A 17,977-nucleotide genomic window follows, 5' to 3' on the forward strand; every position below is an offset into this window, starting at 1 on the left:
ACAATGCAACTGGGAGATCTGGACATAATCTCCCAGGAGAAGGTGCTTCTATTCTTCCAACCTTCCATTAGCTGTAAATTCTTAAGCAAGTTTACCTTCTGATTGCCTATAAAATGTTGAATCACTGCCTGAAACACTTCCTTCATTCTCCAGGTTTGTCTCAAAAAAGTTTCCTCCTGGGAGAGGGGGAAGAAAGGAGAGAGAAATCATGACTATTAAAGGTCTTCAGGGAGCACAGATGCACCAAATTGGCAAACCACCATTACCCACTTGAAGTTAGCCCTGCTGACAGGTTAGCGAATCACTGGGTTACACAACCATGCTACACTTTGGGATCAATCACATTTTTCTTCTCACATTGATGATTCCTGGTGTAGCATTGCTACCACCCCGACTTTCTTTTAGTATCTTCTTTGGAGGCAATGTGGAATCCAAGACAGGAAAATGGATTGAATTCAGAGAAATGTGAGGTCAACTCCTGGACCTGCAAGTTATTAGTCATGTGACCTTGAGCAAGCACCCTTAGATGAATTGAAGATGGAACCATTTATTCAGAATTCTCCTGAACAAATTATAGAGAAATTGGCTGTGCCTGAGGACTACCCAGAGAGCTTTAAACAATATCTGTACGGAGTCCCCTCCAGAGATTCAGAAGTAATTGACTGGGCATTGGAAGATGATCTAGGCATTGGGTTGTTGTTTTTTTTTAAACACCCTAGGTCCCAGTACCAATATTGCATCCTCTAGCCCATGGTCGGCAAACTGCGGCTCGAGAGCCACATGTGGCTCTTTGGCCCCTTGAGCGTGGCTCTTCCACAAAATACCACGTCCGGGCGCACACGTACAGTGCGATTGAAACTTCGTGGCTCATGCGCAGAAGTCGGTATTTTGTGGAAGAGCCACACTCAAGGGGCCAAAGAGCCGCATGTGGCTCGCAAGCCGCGGTTTGCCGAGCTGCAGTTTGCCGAGCACTGCCCTAGGTGATTCTAATGGGTAGTCAGGATTGAGGATGGCAGATGACAACCATACAAGGGTGTTGGGTTGTAGCTAGAAGACAATGGTAATGACTCCCCACTCATCTCACATAACCAGGAGGGCATGTAAGCACTTGAGGTGGGGCTAAATTTTCTAGGTGGCGTGCAGAATAAATCTCATAGTTTTGTGATCATGGCTTTACAGGCTTGAGTACCATCTCATAAAGTGTCTCTCGTCAGCTTGTTTTCATGTGTATCAAGAGCAAATCGTAATTAAAATGGAGATACCAATCATATTAAAGCAACCAATTCTAGTATGTCTATGAAGTGTCTTGGTACCTACAAAATGCTTTAAGACTGAACTAGCTAGTGCAATATGGAGATCATAATATATGCTGGGCATTGAGCCTTGCTTTGAGAAAAGAGACAAAGGAGCTGTTGTCTCCACATGGCCCAGCAGGAGCGAAGCTTAGTCAACCATCACCAGATGCAATGTGCTAAGTGCTGTGACTGAGCGCCAGGTGAGAGAAGTGGTGAATCGCAGAGGGCCCGGGACCTACATCTGTTCCAATCACGGCAGACAGTTATTCCCAGCAAACGATCATCCTTTGACAATGACACTGGAGGATTTCAAAGCCCTGAGCTGGCCCACTTGGGATTCGTGTCAGCCTGCTCCACCGGTGGGGCCACTGGGAGAAATGGAATGAGATCAGAATTGTGTTCTGTGCTCTGAGAGTCTCTACACAGGTTTGTTTCCTTTCCATTTGCATTAAGCCCTAGAGAACGCCGATGAGATTCGAATTTGGGGACACGTGAAGGGGTCCCTAAAGCAGACCGGAGGATGTACAAGAGGAAAGAAAAGACGGCATGCAAACGAGTGAGTCCATTCTATTCTGAAACTTTCTTGAGAAATATTTTTGGGTTGAAAAACTACTGTGACCACCTTTACTTTAAATTTCTCTTTTCTGCCTCCATTTCTAGAAACATATTTTTAGAAAACCCTACAAAGAGAAGATTAAAAATAATAGGTGGCAACCTTGGGCACTGCTCTCTTCGCCATAGGCAGAAAGACAGAGATTCTAACAACTACCACAAAAGGCGCTAATGACTCCACGATTAATGCTTCCATCATGTTTTGGAGAATACAACACAATGATGGTGAAAACGCTCTAAATGAGATGGAGGAGATTCGCCCTCACCTCTTTCTTGTGCATAAAAAGCATTCACCCGTGTCAGCAAAGTAATAGGGGGAAAAACCTCCCTCTAGACAGGAAAAAACCGCCTTTCTTTGGAAGAGGTGCTTTTTATATTCTGAAAATAATTTCTCTGTACTGGCTGGTCTACTAGAACTATAGCATATACCAGTGATGGCGAACCTTTTGAGCTCCGAGTGTCAGCATTTTGAAAAACCCTAACTTAACTCTGGTGCCGTGTCACATATAGAAATTATTTGATATTTGCAACCATAGTAAAACAAAGACTTATATTTTTGATATTTATTTTATATATTTAAATGCCATTTAACAAAGAAAAATCAACCAAAAAATGAGTTCGCGTGTCATAGGTTCGCCATCACTGGCATATACACTGAGTGGCCAGATTATTATGACCACCTGACCTTTGTAGGCAAATTAGCTATAATTTCTCGCTAAAGTTGCTAGAGGGCCAGAGCATTATAAATAGGGAAGCGGGTTGTTTACCATGACAGTAGAAGTGATTTTTTTCTGAAGATATGGGTAAACAACGCGATTTAACAGCCTTTGAACGTGGGAGATATATATACTACTTCCTCATTCTGGTTTACCTACATTGGCTGTTTGAACTGAATAAAACAGCGCATGCAGGCGTCACCCTTCAAGCTTTCTGGAGGAAGCTGACATTTTTCTCACTCTCCCTTCCCCTCACATCTGGGGCCTGGTATAGAGGCCATTTTGGAGTAGGAGGAAAGGGAAGTGGAGGCCATATTCTCCGAGTGCGCACCGAGTCTACACAATCGACCCAAGATGACTTCCTGATGCTGTAATCATTAGGGAAAGATGATTAAGAATCTTTTATTTCTAAGGATCCAGAATTAGAATGTCCACAATTTGCAGCAATACTTCGGTCCTCCTAGCTCAGCCGTGGGCAAACTACGGCCCACGGGCCAGATCCGGCCCGTTTGAAATGAATAAAACTAAAAAAAAAAAGACCGTACCCTTTTATGTGATGTTTACTTGGAATTTATATTAGTTCACACAAACACTCCATCCATGCTTTTGTTCCGGCCCTCCAGTCCAGTTTAAGAACCCATTGTGGCCCTTGAGTCAAAAAGTTTGCCCACCCCTGTCCTAGCTCCTAATATACCCAGCCCACTGGGGCTGCTGGAACCAAAAGACTCAGAACTTAACAGAAGCTTTGATTTATGTCCTGTTTTGGCTCCTCACTAGAAGGGGGATATTTAAGGAGCTTGTTCTGTCCAGGTGAATGTGCCTCAGCATACGGGGCCTCCAGGCAAGGCCTTCTCCTACCTCCACCCCCCGCCCCCCAAGGACTCCCAGAGCAAGAGGCGGCCAGCATACCCAGGATGTCGAAGCCTGCTCCGCTCTCCAGCCGGTGTTTCCTGTACAGGTTTTTCAGGACCTTGGCGCTCCCAAAGCGCTTGAAGCGGCTCTTCACATTATTGTAGAACCATTCCAGAGACTGGGTTCGCAGGAGCCTGAGGGAAACACAGAATCACAGGAGAGAACATCTGAATTACAAGATAAGATGGCTGAATGGTGGATGGCAAAGGTTGCCGCCTGGAGGGTTGGGGAGAGTCCATGGATTCCACAGATCAGTTGTCGAGACTTGTGCCCTAGCGACTCCATGGGGGTGAGATGGGAGAAGAGCTTTGAAGGAGGCTGGAGTGTAAGGGCTAAAAACCAACGGAAACACCATTGCCCAAGAAAGGTCTATGTAGGAATCCATTTTTGAAGCGGCCTGGTGGTGGATGTCAGGATACCCTCTGTTCCTTCTAGAACTTTCCCAGGTGTCACTCACAGGGCTTGGGCCCAGCAGCCATTCTGGCCTTGGCAGGACCTGCCCTGCTGTCCCCATCTGGCCCTCAAGGAGCCTTCTCCAGACTTGAGGCCACTGGCACTGGCCTCCCTGAACTTTCCCATCTCTCAGGCGGTCTCCGTGGCTCTCGGCTCCACTCTCGAGCTTGATTCATTCCTCTTTGTACGGTTCGGAGAGTTTGACGCATACACAACCAGGCAGTTGTCAACCAGGGGATAGGGAGCGGGGAGGGGGAATGAAATGATTTCTTTTAGCCTCAGCTGTCTGGAGGCAGGAATAAAGGTTATTTGAATATGGCTTTGCTTTTGCCTCCTTATTTAAAAAGCTGATCGGGACTTCCTTCTTTTACTTGTCAGAATCAACTTGAAGTAAGAGAATTCAACAGAGTTCATTTGAAAGAGCTGCAGTTCTTGCTCCAGCTGCAGAAATTTGCACTCCAAGCTACGCTGGCCCAGAAGGGCCAGCTTGCATCTTCCGGTGCTGATTAGCATGACGGAGACAGCAAAGAACAGCCAACACTTATGGATTCTTTCCCCACCTCATCACTCAGTGTGTGGCCTGGAAGATGTCAGTTTATCTCCCTGCATCTCATCTCCCTCTTCCTCAGAATACAAATGATCACAGCTTTTTGCAACTGAATTTCCAGCACCACACGGTTGCATCCGATACTGCCTCACCGCTCAGGTCCTGACACATCGATGTGCCAGTTCTGCTCTGATAACATCTTCACGCTCGTATTAAGAAATGTGCCCAGTTCCTACATTTTTGGTTTAGTCACCTGTTTCATTAGTGGTAACATCATGCTCTATACCACTGGTTCTCAACCTTCTGGCCCTTTAAATACAGTTCCTCAACTGTGACCCAACCCTAAAATTATTTTCGTTGCTACTTCATAACTGTAATGTTGCTAATGTTATGAATCGTTATGTAAATATCTGATATGCAGGATGGTCTTAGGCAACCCCTGGGAAAGGGTCATTCGACCGCCAAAGGGGTCGCTACCCACAGGTTGAGAACCGCTGCTCTATACTATAGAATCTATAGCAGTGATGGCGAACCTTTTGAGCTCGGCGTGTCAGCATTTTGAAAAACCCTAACTTAACTCTGGTGCCGTGTCACATATAGAAATTTTTTGATATTTGCAACCATAGTAAAACAAAGACTTATATTTTTGAAATTTATTTTATATATTTAAATGCATTTAACAAAGAAAAATCAACCAAAAAAATGAGTTCGCGTGTCACCTCTGACACGTGTGTCATAGGTTCGCCATCACTGGTGTATAGTGAGGTGTTTCCCCTTCCAGTTAAGGCCCAAGCTGGTTGTTGGAGTCTCTATGGCTCACAAGCAGTGTTAACGTCCTCACTCCCATCCCCTCCTCAAACAATTCCATGTATAGTCCACCGGCACTGCCCTCCAAGGTCCCAAACCTTCCTGTGAAGTCAAGGGGCCGTGCCATCGACCTTCGCTCAGGTGCCATTTCAGCCCATAATGGATGTGTTCGCCCCCTGCACTGTTTCCGAAATGCTGTTTCTCCTGTGGCTCCCATGATACTCTGACTTTCAGAATGCTTGCTTCCCTTCTCAATCCCTGCCCTTTGTAATGACTTGTATGTGTTGGGAGTCTGGAGGAACAACAGAATAAAACCTTTTCATATTAAGGAATAAAGAGATAAACCAAGCCATTTAGGAGTCTGAAGATAAATACCAAAAGAAAGCTGAAGTTGAAAATGATTGCATTTAGCAAGCAGGACTAGGGGGGAGGTGGGGGGAAAGGGACTACTGTGGTTTTATTTGTTGTTGTTTTTTTGTACCATAAATCAAGAGAACTAGCTGATATCTTATGTAGGTACATCTATGACTTTGATGACCATAACATTAAATACAGATCCAAGGATTTAGCTCTTGGCTTAAGGACCCTGAGAAGTCCCTGAATGTCCCTTCTGGGTGGTAGACACTTAGCATTCTGCAGGAGCTCTGTGAAAATCCAGGCTGAAACAATGAAATCCCCGAGCACACACATGTCCCCTCCGTTGCTGCCCATAAAGCCCGAGTGTAGAATGAGCCTGGAACAGGTCAGCACCCTCCCATTCAGACCGGACTCTCCTACTCCCGGCTGGAATACAGAAGGCGTCCAGCCGCAGACTCAGACGTCTGCAGGGAAGACAGCCACACCTGCAGCACTCGCCCCATCAGGGTTGTTTTAGCAGCAGCAGAATACATTCTTCCTGTGTTTGCCATGCAGTCAATCGAGAGAGGAGAAATACAGTTTTCTATCTTTTAAATAAAACCAGTAGTACAAAATGTCCCTTTAAAGTCATCGCTTAAATGTTTGCACAGATACTCATATGCAAAACGCTGAAAACATATGCACCAAATAGGACCAATACAACCCAGTCCTGTAGAAAACATCAATGACAACAACCAGGCAGGCTACAGGAAAGGATTATAGTACATAATCAATAAGAGGAAGCTATGAAATAAAGGCCAAGTCAATATGGTTTAATTACGAAAATTACCGGAAGTAGTGGGTTTCTCTCTGTCAAGTTCTTCTACCCAGATCTAGTTCAGGTGTCTTGAGATTGAATTAAATGCCAGGTCACAGATAACGGGGGTCCCCAAATCTTCACTCCATGTCCTCCTGGCCAGAAATACCCAAAGACAGAGCATGAACCAAGAATCCTTCTGAGGAAGACACAGGGCTCCCGGCAGAGAGCTACCCCCGAGCGAAGGCGCAGCACACTGCCACCATCTGTTTCTATTACCGGCTTCAGAAGGGAGGTGACGGGGAGCTGTGAAACCGCAGACAACCAAGCTGAGAAAAACCCATCAACGTGTGCGAGGCGGGAGGGAGAGGGACCAAAACTCATTTAAAGCTGCCCAATTGAATAGAACTTTGTGGAGGAAATGTCATGTGAATTTTTGCTTGTATCTATTTTTTTTAAAAAATATTTTATTGATTTCAGAGAGGAAGGGAGAGGGAGAGAGAGATAAAAATATCAATGATGAGAGAGAGAATCATTGATCGGCTGCCTCCTGCATGCCCTACACTGGGGATTGAGCCTGCAACCTGGGCATGTGCCCTGACTGGGAAATGAACCGTGACCTCCTGGTTCAAAGGCCGATGCTTTTTTTATTTTTACTTTCTTGCTTTGCAGATTCAAGATCCTGTGATATAGAAACACCCAGGACGTGGTTTCATCACGTACTTTCTCATCAGTCAGACCATGGGGTCTGCTTTGCTAAATGTTCTCAACATAGACATGCCTCCCATGGCAGCAAGAGCCAGAGTAGGGGGTGGGGGAGGAAGGAGTGGAAGAGAACCCCGGGGTCTGTCTGGGCAGGGCGAGCGGGCACGCTTCCCTGGGGAGCACAGGAGGGTGTGCACACGTTTTGCCCCGTTCATACTGACTCCGGTGTGTGCAAATGTAGCTACAGCGTGAGGTATGGATGTGACCACTCACTGGCTGTGCCCACAGGCAGTTTATTTTGCTCTTCGGAGCTTCAGCAGCCTCATTTGTACAATAGGCATCATTCCCACCGCCACCTTGTTGAAAGGATCAAACAGACCATCATGCGTGTGGCGCTTTATAATACTGAGTATATTTTAGACCACAAATATTAGTACCACCTCATCTGCAGAGCAGTTAGTAATAAGCACAGGTAACGTGTTGCTTTGACCACACAAATGATGGAGATTATCACAGAACATTTTTGTGACCCCAGGCACTTGCTTGAAATGTGCCTCCTGTTCTGCCGCGAGACTCCCTCCCGTGTATGTAGGGAGGAAGAATTCAGGAGGCCACCAACCAGCACAGAAGGTTCTACAGGAACAGTTGCCTAACTGCCTAGTGCCATCCCCAGTGCCCGGTGGGCCAGTCTGCTCTCTGCCCAAGAACTGGGTTGATTTTTCAGGTAAGATTTCATCCTGGGGCTAAATAAAACAGAGGTTTTGATTCAAAATTTCTGCTCACACACACACACACACACACACACACACACACGCACACACACACACACACGCATGCACAAAGGGAGCAGAACATTTGATAGGAAAAAGCCGGAAGCTTCTCTCTACAGGGTCTAGGCACGGTTTTGAAGAATGCTTTCCCCTTGATTATGAAGCGGCAAGTAGAATATTCTGCAAGTCATCATATGAGCTCCCATCCCTGTGTGAGTGCGTGTGCATGACTCAGGTACCCACTGGGGACCCAGGGCTTGTGCGTACAGCCCACAACAGTTACACAGACAGCGCTTGCTGAGAAAGGACCTCAGATAAACCAAGAGCATTCAGGAGGAGAGGAGGAAATTGGTTCTTTCCTGCCCGTTGCCAACTAACCGCATCCTCAGCCGGTGGGTCCCTTTCTTCCAGACAAGTGCACGTGTGCAAAATTCTGTCTACACTTTGCTGGAATGTATTGCATTAGGAATGGGTTCTATTGACTTATACAGGATATAAACACAAACTCTGGAAAGGCACAGGCCTCCCCCACTCATTTTCATGCAAAAATTCAGTAATGGCCACTTCTTACCAAAACAGGAACACGAACTTTATGTACTTCTGGTCAAAGGTAAATCTCCCAAAAGAGGCTACTGCTGTTGGTTGATTTGAAAAACAAACTGAAATCGTGGCGTAACCTCTGATGGGGCCTGACGGGAGTCATCTGACCTGCCAATCTATCCAGACTCGTCATTGGCGGTGAAGGTGCTGGCGGGCCTGACTCACAGGAAGTGCCGTAACCAACCCGAATGGAGGTTTCCAGGGTTGGACAGGTGAGAGCAGATGGAGAACACTGGAATTCTCTAATATTCTTCCAGCTGGATCCCTCCAGCAACATTTCTGTTCTCATAAGTCATGGAGCTCATCTTCATCGAGGTCCACACCGCCCCTTTGTACCTGTTGTCAACGGAGGATCACAAATCCCCTTCCCAGTGTCCAAGCTATTGGAGCAGAAGGGACCTTCCAGTAGGTTCTGTGGCGACGCCAAGCCTCTCTGCTGTTGGCTGCCTCCTGAGGGACTCAGGAAGCCTGAGCTCGGGGCCGGGCTGGGGACACTCTCCTCAGGGCTGGAAATCGTGCTCATTTCTTACACTCCCACCTCCGGAGTGGGCGCCTGGCCAAAGACACCAAGTGTGGAGGAGGTGGTGGTGGGCTGCTTTCTATTTTGTTAGCAGTATCCACCACGGTGGACTTCAAGGCTTTGAATAGCAAGATCTGGTACATCTGTCTACAGCCAAAAATATCTCTCGAGAAAAGCCTTGAATAACTTGCTTGTAGAGGGGCCTTTTGGCTGTTCTCACCCAAACTGAAACCACTGCCCAGAATTTCAGTAAGAACCTCAGAGTCTATCCTTTGGAAAGTCTTCAGATTTCTGAATTCCTGAGAGCACCACATGCAGAGGGTAAGCGTGTCAACTAGAGAGCCAGCCTACCCTGAGCAAACCCTGACCACTTCCTGCCCGTGAGACCTCGGGCAAGTTCCTTGGCCTCCCTTTCCTTAGTTGCAGCATCTGTCAAATGGGTGCACGACTACTATTACTACTACTACTACTGCTACTGCCTTATGGAGTTGCTATGAGGGCAACCGAGTGCTTAGAACAGTGATCCGGCACAGAGTAAGCGCTCGGTAATGTTAGCTGTTACACACAAAAGCAGTTTCCCATTTCCACAAGCCTTTTCGGTTGTAGTTGGCCGTGGGCTCTGAGATCCAAGGCCCAGCCTCTGAAGACATTGAAAGCTTCCATGGCAACAGCTGAGCCTTTTCTGCGGGTGCTGGCAGGGCTGCTGGTCCCCGGCACACGGATGCAGACAGCAAGGAGTTAGGACGATGGGTGGAGCGTGTTGCCTCACCCAAACATTAAACCAGGGGCTTTGCCAAGCGGCACAGCTGCTGTACTCGGAGCGCCCAGATTTTCCTTACAGTTGTCACTGTGCCTCGCAAAGAACGTTTTCCTCATTTCAAAGATGCTGATGCCTTTGCCCAGTGCTCCATCCTTGCCTGTGCTCTCAGCCTGCTGCTCCGACATGGGGGGCTCTGGGCAGATCTGCTGGGATGAGCCCCATATCCCCGGCTGCTCTCACAGCGGCTCACCTAGGGCTGATCCAGACACACTTCTGTATGCAGTTCTGGCCTGAAATCACACAGGAGTTCTGGCCTGGATGGCCACGCTGTCATCATAGACCGTTGAAAACAATCCTCGATTTCTTTGGTCACTGAGAGGTGGGTTTTGTTGGAGGAGAGTTGAAATCAGGGGCTGGGGATCATTTGCAGAGATCTCCCCACGGGATTCGCATGCCACCTTTGTCATGTGCTAAACCTGACTCCATCTCCTATTGCAGTGAGGGTCAGGGCACAGGAGAGGCACCTTCAGTCCGAAGAGAAAAGTGGAAACAATCCCAGCCTAGGTTCGGAGAGCTGGTCCCAGCCACCTCTGTCGCCCGGCGGCTATGTGGCCACGCTCAGGTCACTTCCCTTGCTGAGCCTAGTTTTCTTATCTCGGGCACTCCACAACCGCATGCAGTGGGAATTATAGTTTAAGTTGGAACATAAATTTTAAAAATATTAAATCCTCATCCAAGGATATGTTTCTATTAATTTTATAGAGAAAAGAAGGAAGAGAAAGAGATAGATAAGATAGGTAGAGATAGAGAGAGAGAGAGAGAGAGAGAGAAACATTGTCGATGTGAGAGAGAAACATCGATCGGTTGCCTCCTGCACGTGCCCAGACTGGGGAATGGTGCTGCAACCTTTCTGGTGTGTGGGACAATGCTCCAACTGCCTGAGCGATCCACCCAGGGCAAGTTCAGGATCTGACTGCCATTTGGGGTATATCCAGGTGTGGTGCAGCCTGAGAAAACAAAACCAGGGGGGCCAACCTTTGAAGGGTTAGAAGTCACCGGTACAGTCTGAGGGCTTGGGGTTGGTGTGTGTGTTGGGGGCTGGGGAGGAGGGACAGAGGGGTGAGGTGCTATGCTGTACAGCCTAAATGTATCTGAGAGGAAAGGGGGAGGGTGTGTATGTGAGAGAATGAGAAAGAGACCAATATTATGCCTATCATGTATACAGGTTCCAGAGCAGGTCGGATGAGGAGAGAGGCAGGAGGGGGAAGGGAAGGAGAAGAGGAGAACTGGGAGGGGAGGACGGGAAAAGGAGGAGGAAGAGGGACTGTGGAGTGTGTGAGATAGATGTTGCGTGAGAGCATATTGTGAGTGTGTCAGAGAAAAGGAGATGGGGGGGGGGGGGGGGAGACGGGGACAGCAGGCGGGCAGGAAGAGCCAGAGAAGGAAGGGAGGGAGGGAGGCAGAGAGGGTATTGGTGGTCTGTGTGTGTCTGCCTGTGAGTGTGTGGTGTGTGTCAGCCGTGACCAGGGGCTGTGTGCACACTCCTACACATTCCTCAGAAAGCTTCCAGCTCCTGGAGCAGCTCAGGCAGGGCTCTGGGGACTCCTCTCCTCCGACTGCCTCCAAAGCACAGCTGTTCTCCAAGCGTGAAGGCGGAGGACCAGGAGGCGCCCAGGGTCCTGCCCCACTTGTCAGGGCCTGATTTCGCTCTGGGTGTCGGAAGGTTGGCTCTGCGCTGGATGGAGGGGTCCGCCCTCGGGACCGTGGGGCCCACGTTAGCTGGGTTTTCTCAGAGCAGCACCACCTGTGTAGGCAGCAGCTAGAAGCTGACTCACCCTCTCGGCTCAGGGAGGGAGGATGCTGGGATCTGGGTACCGCTCTGGGCCCATGAGGTCTTCCTGGAAGTGATGCATATTGTTGTTGCTGGTTTTGCGTTCAAGTGTAATGGTGTTTTGACCAGGTTGAGAAGAGCGATAGGAGAGAAGCAAAAGGAAAGCTCGGTGCATCTCACCTCTGTGGCTGAGCAATGCTGAGACAGGGCGGCTGCGTGCCGACGGTGGCCTGCTATTCCAGTGCTGGGCAGGAGCTGCTAGCGGACAATGGAAGACTTGCTTCTAGAGCCCGGCCAAGGGCCAGAGAGAGCAGGCGAGGGCCTCAGCTTCCTGGAGGGGAGTGGTCACCTACTACAAAGCTGTGACGTACCAAGGGACCTGGACCTCCCGGAACATGAAGCCCCTTAGCCAACTAAACACTTCCTGGGTGGGAGCCCCTGAGATGGACTTGCCTCTGGAGGCCAGTGGTGGCAGCCTCATGCCCACAGGTAAGCAAAATGAGACAGTGGAAAGATTCTGGGTTTCAGAGTCAAATGGACGATTCCAGATCCAAGCTCAGTATCTAATCAGCTGTGTGACGTTAGCAGGTTACTAACCTCCCTGCGCCCATCTCCTACCCTGTGAATCAGGGGTAGAACTTACTGGCAGGCTTCCAAGGACGTGGTGCGCTAATCTATACAGCATGCCTGGCCCTCAGGAAGGGGGCCACGGCTTTCTGCTCTCCTCCCCCTCCTTTCTCAGGGTTCTGGGTGACCAACTGGAGCCCCATGTGATAAGACAGCCCGTGACAGCCCCAGGCACAGCCCAAAGCAGCCCAGGGCAAAGCCCCAGATACTTCTAGAATACCTCAAGTCAGCAGAAGAACTTGCCTTGGAAATCAGATTCACCTGGGAGAGTGATGTGGGGAGACGTGCCCATTCCTTATGGTGGGGGGTGGGTGCCGCCCACAGCCTTTCCTGACAGCTGGCTGTGATCAAGGGGAAAGGAGAGAGAGCCTGGGAAGGGTGCAAATAATCGGGGTGGGGGGCATCTTTGGGGTTTTCAGATGGTGACGATGAACAGGCTGCAAAGACCTCAGGGTCTGTGAATTGAGAGTTAGTGGCAGTTTCAAAACCTGGAGGAAAAGAGACCTGCAGCCCCAGGAGCACCCTCTTTGCCGTCACGGGTGCAGTGGCCCTTGTCCGTCGAACGAGCAGGAACGAGCAGGCCAGGGAAGGGAAGGCAAAATCGCACTGCAAAGGCTCAACCAGAGCAGAGTCCACCTCCAGGCCTACAGAGCCTCGGCCCAGCAAGTCACCGCTTCTGAAATGCATCCTAACGTGCATCTGCACGCCATCTCCTCCCAGGCAATTCCAATCCTGGGACCGTCACCGGGTGAGAGTGGGCGGTGAAGACTTACCCGGGCAATGATCACCTTCCTTTGGGGGGTTCTGGGAAGAGGAGGAGACCATCCAAACAGATCCCTTTTCTTGTTTGAATTCTCCCTACTCCACCCAGCCCTTGATGCAGCCTGGACACGAATCCTACAGTCTAACTGGCAGGTCAAGCGTGCTATTAAATGTGAGAATTGGAAGTGACAAGGAAAATGCCCCGTGCCATGATGCTAATACTCATTAAATCACTCTCGCCTGTTATTTCGGATAAAATATAAGCTCACTAAGAATGTACTTAGCAACTGTCTGCTCATATGTGTGCCTAGTGATTTAAATCAAACACGGAGAGGCCTTTACAGAATAGCCATGGGATGTAAAGTATAGTCAATAATGTTGTAATAACTATGTATGGTGCCAGGTAGGTACTAACCACTATGCTGTACACCTGGTACTAATACAAAATGACACTGAATGTAAACTGTTATTGAAAAATAAAATTTTAAATGGGAAAAGAAAACATGGAAAGGTCTGTGTTGTCTTTGATTTGTCACATGGCCATTCAAACTACTGTTGCAGAGAAATACCACACTCTTTAATTAAGAATAAAGCATCTGGCGCCAGAAGAATGACACATGTGGGTCAGGAAACACCCTACCAGCCGGACCCTCCACCACCCCGGCCTCTCCGTTAGGGGCTGACCCCCTTCAGCTGGGACGATGCCCAGGAGACCGGGCCAGAAGCCTCACCAAGACCTGGATGAGGGCTGCGGGGCTGCAGGGACCTCTGGCCGGATCAGCTCTCGGATGCGCACTGCACCCACGCGGCCTTCCTGAAGCCCACCCCTGAGAAACCAGGACGGAACACCCAGCTCTGCTCCACGGGAGTGTCTGAGGACAGAGCCTTTCCGTGGCGTCTACTTAGCTCCACAGCCCATCACACTAGAATACAACTCAACGCTGTGTGCCCTCCATAGAGATCCAGCCAGGGACACTCCCCCCAAAGGGACGTGGGACACCATTTCCGAGGAGAGCAAGGCACAGAGGCATGTGCCCCCGAAGGCGTCCCGTGTGGCTGTTTATTGCTGAGATGGCGCTGGGCAGAGAAGTGCATGAGGCAGCCGGTTTGATAGGCAACGAGTGAAAAACGAATGAAGCTGGCCAGCGGAGGTGTGTTTTCCCTTCCTCAAAGAGAAACCCTACCCTGCAATACCGAGAGTTGACCTGGAGACCAGAAACCATCCTTCAGCAGAAATGGCGTCGGGAGAAAGTCTGGCTGGTCAGCAAGGAGAGAGGGCTCTCTCCACAGACTTCAGCCTCACCCCAGCGGGCACGTGGCATAGCGGAGGGCACATCCCTCTGCTGTCCCTCCTCTTCCTCTTTCCCCAACTGTCATGGGGGGTTACGCTGCCCTCTAAGTCCCAGTGCACAGGGCCATCTGAACACAGCCACCGCCCTTCACATAGCGCAGTGGTTCTCAACCTTCCTCATGCCGCGACCCTTTAATACAGTTCCTCATGTTGTGGTGACCCCCAACCATCAAATTATTTTTGTTGCTACTTCATAACTGTAATTTTGCTACTGTTATGAATCGTCATGTAAATATCTGATATGCAGGATGCATTTTCATTGTTACAAATTGAACATAATTAAAGCATAGTGATTAATCACAAAAACAACATGTAATTACATGTGTGTTTTCCGATGGTCTTAGGCGACCCCGTGAAAGGGTCATTCGATCCCCAAAGGGGTCGCGACCCACAGGTTGAGAACCTCTGACATAGTGGCTCTTCCCAACACTGGCAGCTTTCAGCAGAGAACATCAGCCCAGCTCCTCACCGGCCAGCCCCGGGCACTCTGAGGACATGTGACGCCTGTCCCCCAGCACTGTCAGCCCCCTAGGGGAGTCCAGAACAGTTAGGGGTTTTGTACAAGGTATCACAGCTTACCAAGCAAGAAGAAAGTCTGACTAGAAACAAAACCGGGGATGTTGACTTTTCTTGATGGAATTTTGAATGCGACCAGTGTCTGTGGAGTGTTTTTCAGCATCCAGTAGCACCATACAAGGTACTTGTCGCTAAGCTCCGGGGAGAGATTGTCCCAAGGTCAGAAATACAAGGATGGAGAGAAGGGCTTTTATGTTATTATTAGAGATGCACACAGCATAGGAGGTGACTTTCCTTGACCTTGTCCCAGCGAAATAGATTCACAGGCTCTCACACATCCACACACACCTTGGCCTGAAAAATCCTGTACATAATTTTAGAGAAGAAAATAGAAAATGACAGAGTGCGGTTTTAGGGAAGCAAATACAATTCTGTGTAACAAACTGCTTACTGCCCGGAAACATCCAGCAAAGAGGCATTTGCCTCAGAACTTAATGTATAAAAGCTTTATGAGAATGATTTCACTCCTGAGAGCCTAGGAAAAAATTCTGTTAAGCCTCATGTCCTCTTTTGGTTTGGGGTTTTGCGGTATGTTTTTGGGTCTTGTCAGTTATTAATTTTTTTTGGGGGGGGGACTCCTGTTGGCGTTACGACATATTATTTTTTGAGCCACAGACAAGTCCTCCAGCGTTTTGGCACACTCCAGCTACATCTAGGATCAACATTTTCCTTCTGTGTGAATACACCCCGTTCCCCACCCCGAGGCAGCACCTCTGAATCTTAAGACCCGGCATGGAAAGCTGCGAAGCTCCAAGATGGCTTCTGAGGGCTATAAATGAACAGGACGATGTGCTAACAACCTCTGCAAGCATCCATTTCATCAGCTACAAAGTGGGAATATTGGTTCCAGATATCTCATGAGTGGCTGAGGGATTAAACAAAACGATGCAAGCAAAAAACATCTGCTAACAAATAAGCTACAGCTGCCTTCTTCTTAATGCCCTAGACCGGCAAACTCATGAGTCGGCAAACTCATGAGTCAACAGAGCCAGATATCAACAGTGCAACGACTGAAATTTCTTTTGAGAGCCAAATTTTTTCAACTTAAACTATATAGGTAGGTACATTGTTATTCACTTAATTAGGGTACTCCTAAGGCTTAGGAAGACCCACACTCAAGGGGCCAACGAGCCGCAGTTTGCCGACCACGGACCTAGAGTGTTTTGGGGTCAAGGATGAAGATGCGGATGGCCAGGGTGGTAAAGGCCTAGGGTGGGGGGCGGGAGAGGCTAGAAAGGATCAATGGGGAAAAAAGGGGGACGTATGTAATACTTTCAACAATAAAGATTTTTTTAAAAAGATGCTGATGGCTACATTTGTTCCATACTCCTTGGCCGGTCCTCTCTCTTCTGGTCCTACTGGGGGGACCACAGGCTCTCACACTCACACATCACCCTCCCTGTGAGCACTGCTCTTGATTTCCCCTTCATTCCTAAGGACAGTTTCCCCAGCCACACCCCTTTCTGTTGACATTGAAAAAAGACATTCTTTCACCACCGACCCTGCAACCTGCTTTACTGCTCCTCTGCCCGGCTCCCTCCCACTTTCAAATCCGAGCTTAAACGATGCCTTCCCCTTTCTTTTTCACAAGCTGACACAAATGCTAAATAAATAAAACACACAAACATGATTTATATGAGAATATAAAACAAATTTTGGGTCCCTAAAGGGTATTTTCAAGCACAAAGAACACAATCTAATACACAGGAAATTTCTGAAAGTTGAGGAAGAAAATCATTTCTTTTGGCTAATACATAATGTCCAAGACATAGCCTACCTACTGAATGGTCTATTATCTTCCCCAAAGTTAGAGATAGAAGCTAAATTGATTAGAAGCAATGAAAACATTTAGTGCTTTATGACTGTATCTGAGAGGCACAGCTGCCACCCAGACTTTTTAGTTACTTAGCTTATTTGAAATCTGTTACACCTCCCGAGTCTACAAGGCCACTTCTACGAGTCTCCTGAGAAATCTCATTTTGAGGCTGGAGTGAGACTCGCACTTCTCAGCTTGCACAAATCCCCGGAGAGACACACAGCTTTGGAAGAGGCAGATGTCTGTGTGTGGTTTCATTTCGAGCTAGCTGCCTGACTGGAGTCCCTGGCACGATTCTTCAGAATAAATTAAATCCCCTTTTCTTAATTATCTCACATCCTCACTCCTACTGTTATAAACTACAAGCCTCTTCAGTTCTTTCCTTATCAACGAATTCCCAAATACTCCCCTGCTAATGCCGCCTTTGAATTACAGACAGTGTAATATTCTAGGGCCTTTATGAGGATTCTGAGAGCAATTCACACCTCAGGCAGGATTCCTAGGGACCCTGCAGGCAACGGAGCTCACCCAGCCCAGGCTGAAGCAGCCCACTTCCCTGGCAAACGTGTTGGTCCTCCCAACAGTCGATGTTGAATTAAAGTTTGCCTCCTTCAGGCCATTTGCTCCCGCTCCCACGTGAGAATCCTAGACATTGAAAAGCATTCTGCAGCAGCTTTGAATCTTGACTTTAAGAGATGCTTATGGTTCTAAGAATAAATACAGCATCATCTTCTGCATTTGTCCCGGCTGAATTGAACTGTCTTCATGCCGAATGCTGTCTTGTCCAAATGAGGCTTTATTTCTCTAGGACCTTTCTATGCATTTACATTTTTTCAGGTTTTTATAAAGCGAAATGGGCATTGTCTATTCGCTAGCCCCCTCTTAATGCTGGGGTAACAAACCCTTCTTTTCGTTTCTTAGCTTGATGTTCTGTGGGCTCTTTTGAGAAAACTTGAATTTTTAATATATATTTTAGAGAGGAAGGGAGAGGGAGAGAGAAACAGAAACATCAATGATGAGAGAGAACCATTGATTGGCTGCCTCCTGCATGCACCCTACTGGGGATCGAGCCCGCAGCCCTGGGCATGTGCCCCGATTGGGAATCAAACTGTGACCTCCTGGTTCAGAGGTCAACACTCAACCATTGAGCCACACTGGCTGGAC

At 48.4% G+C, this 17,977-nt stretch overlaps 1 protein-coding gene across 2 annotated transcripts in view; it reads right to left on the reverse strand.

Moving 5' to 3' along the window:
* Positions 1-17,977, reverse strand: part of MYRIP (myosin VIIA and Rab interacting protein) — a 162,044-nt gene that overhangs the window by 53,735 nt on the left and 90,332 nt on the right. For both annotated transcript variants that reach the window (XM_070391557.1, XM_070391555.1), the window contains 2 exons: positions 3,533-3,669; positions 96-176 (listed from right to left, as the gene is read on the reverse strand). In XM_070391557.1, the coding sequence (XP_070247658.1) occupies positions 96-176; positions 3,533-3,669 (218 nt within the window). The remainder of the gene's footprint in view (positions 1-95; positions 177-3,532; positions 3,670-17,977) is intronic.

The sequence above is a fragment of the Myotis yumanensis genome, unplaced genomic scaffold (genome assembly GCF_028538775.1).
Source record: "Myotis yumanensis isolate MYYU_CA2020_CCGP unplaced genomic scaffold, mMyoYum1.0.hap1 SCAF_14, whole genome shotgun sequence".
In the NCBI taxonomy this organism is placed as follows: Eukaryota; Metazoa; Chordata; class Mammalia; order Chiroptera; family Vespertilionidae; genus Myotis; species Myotis yumanensis.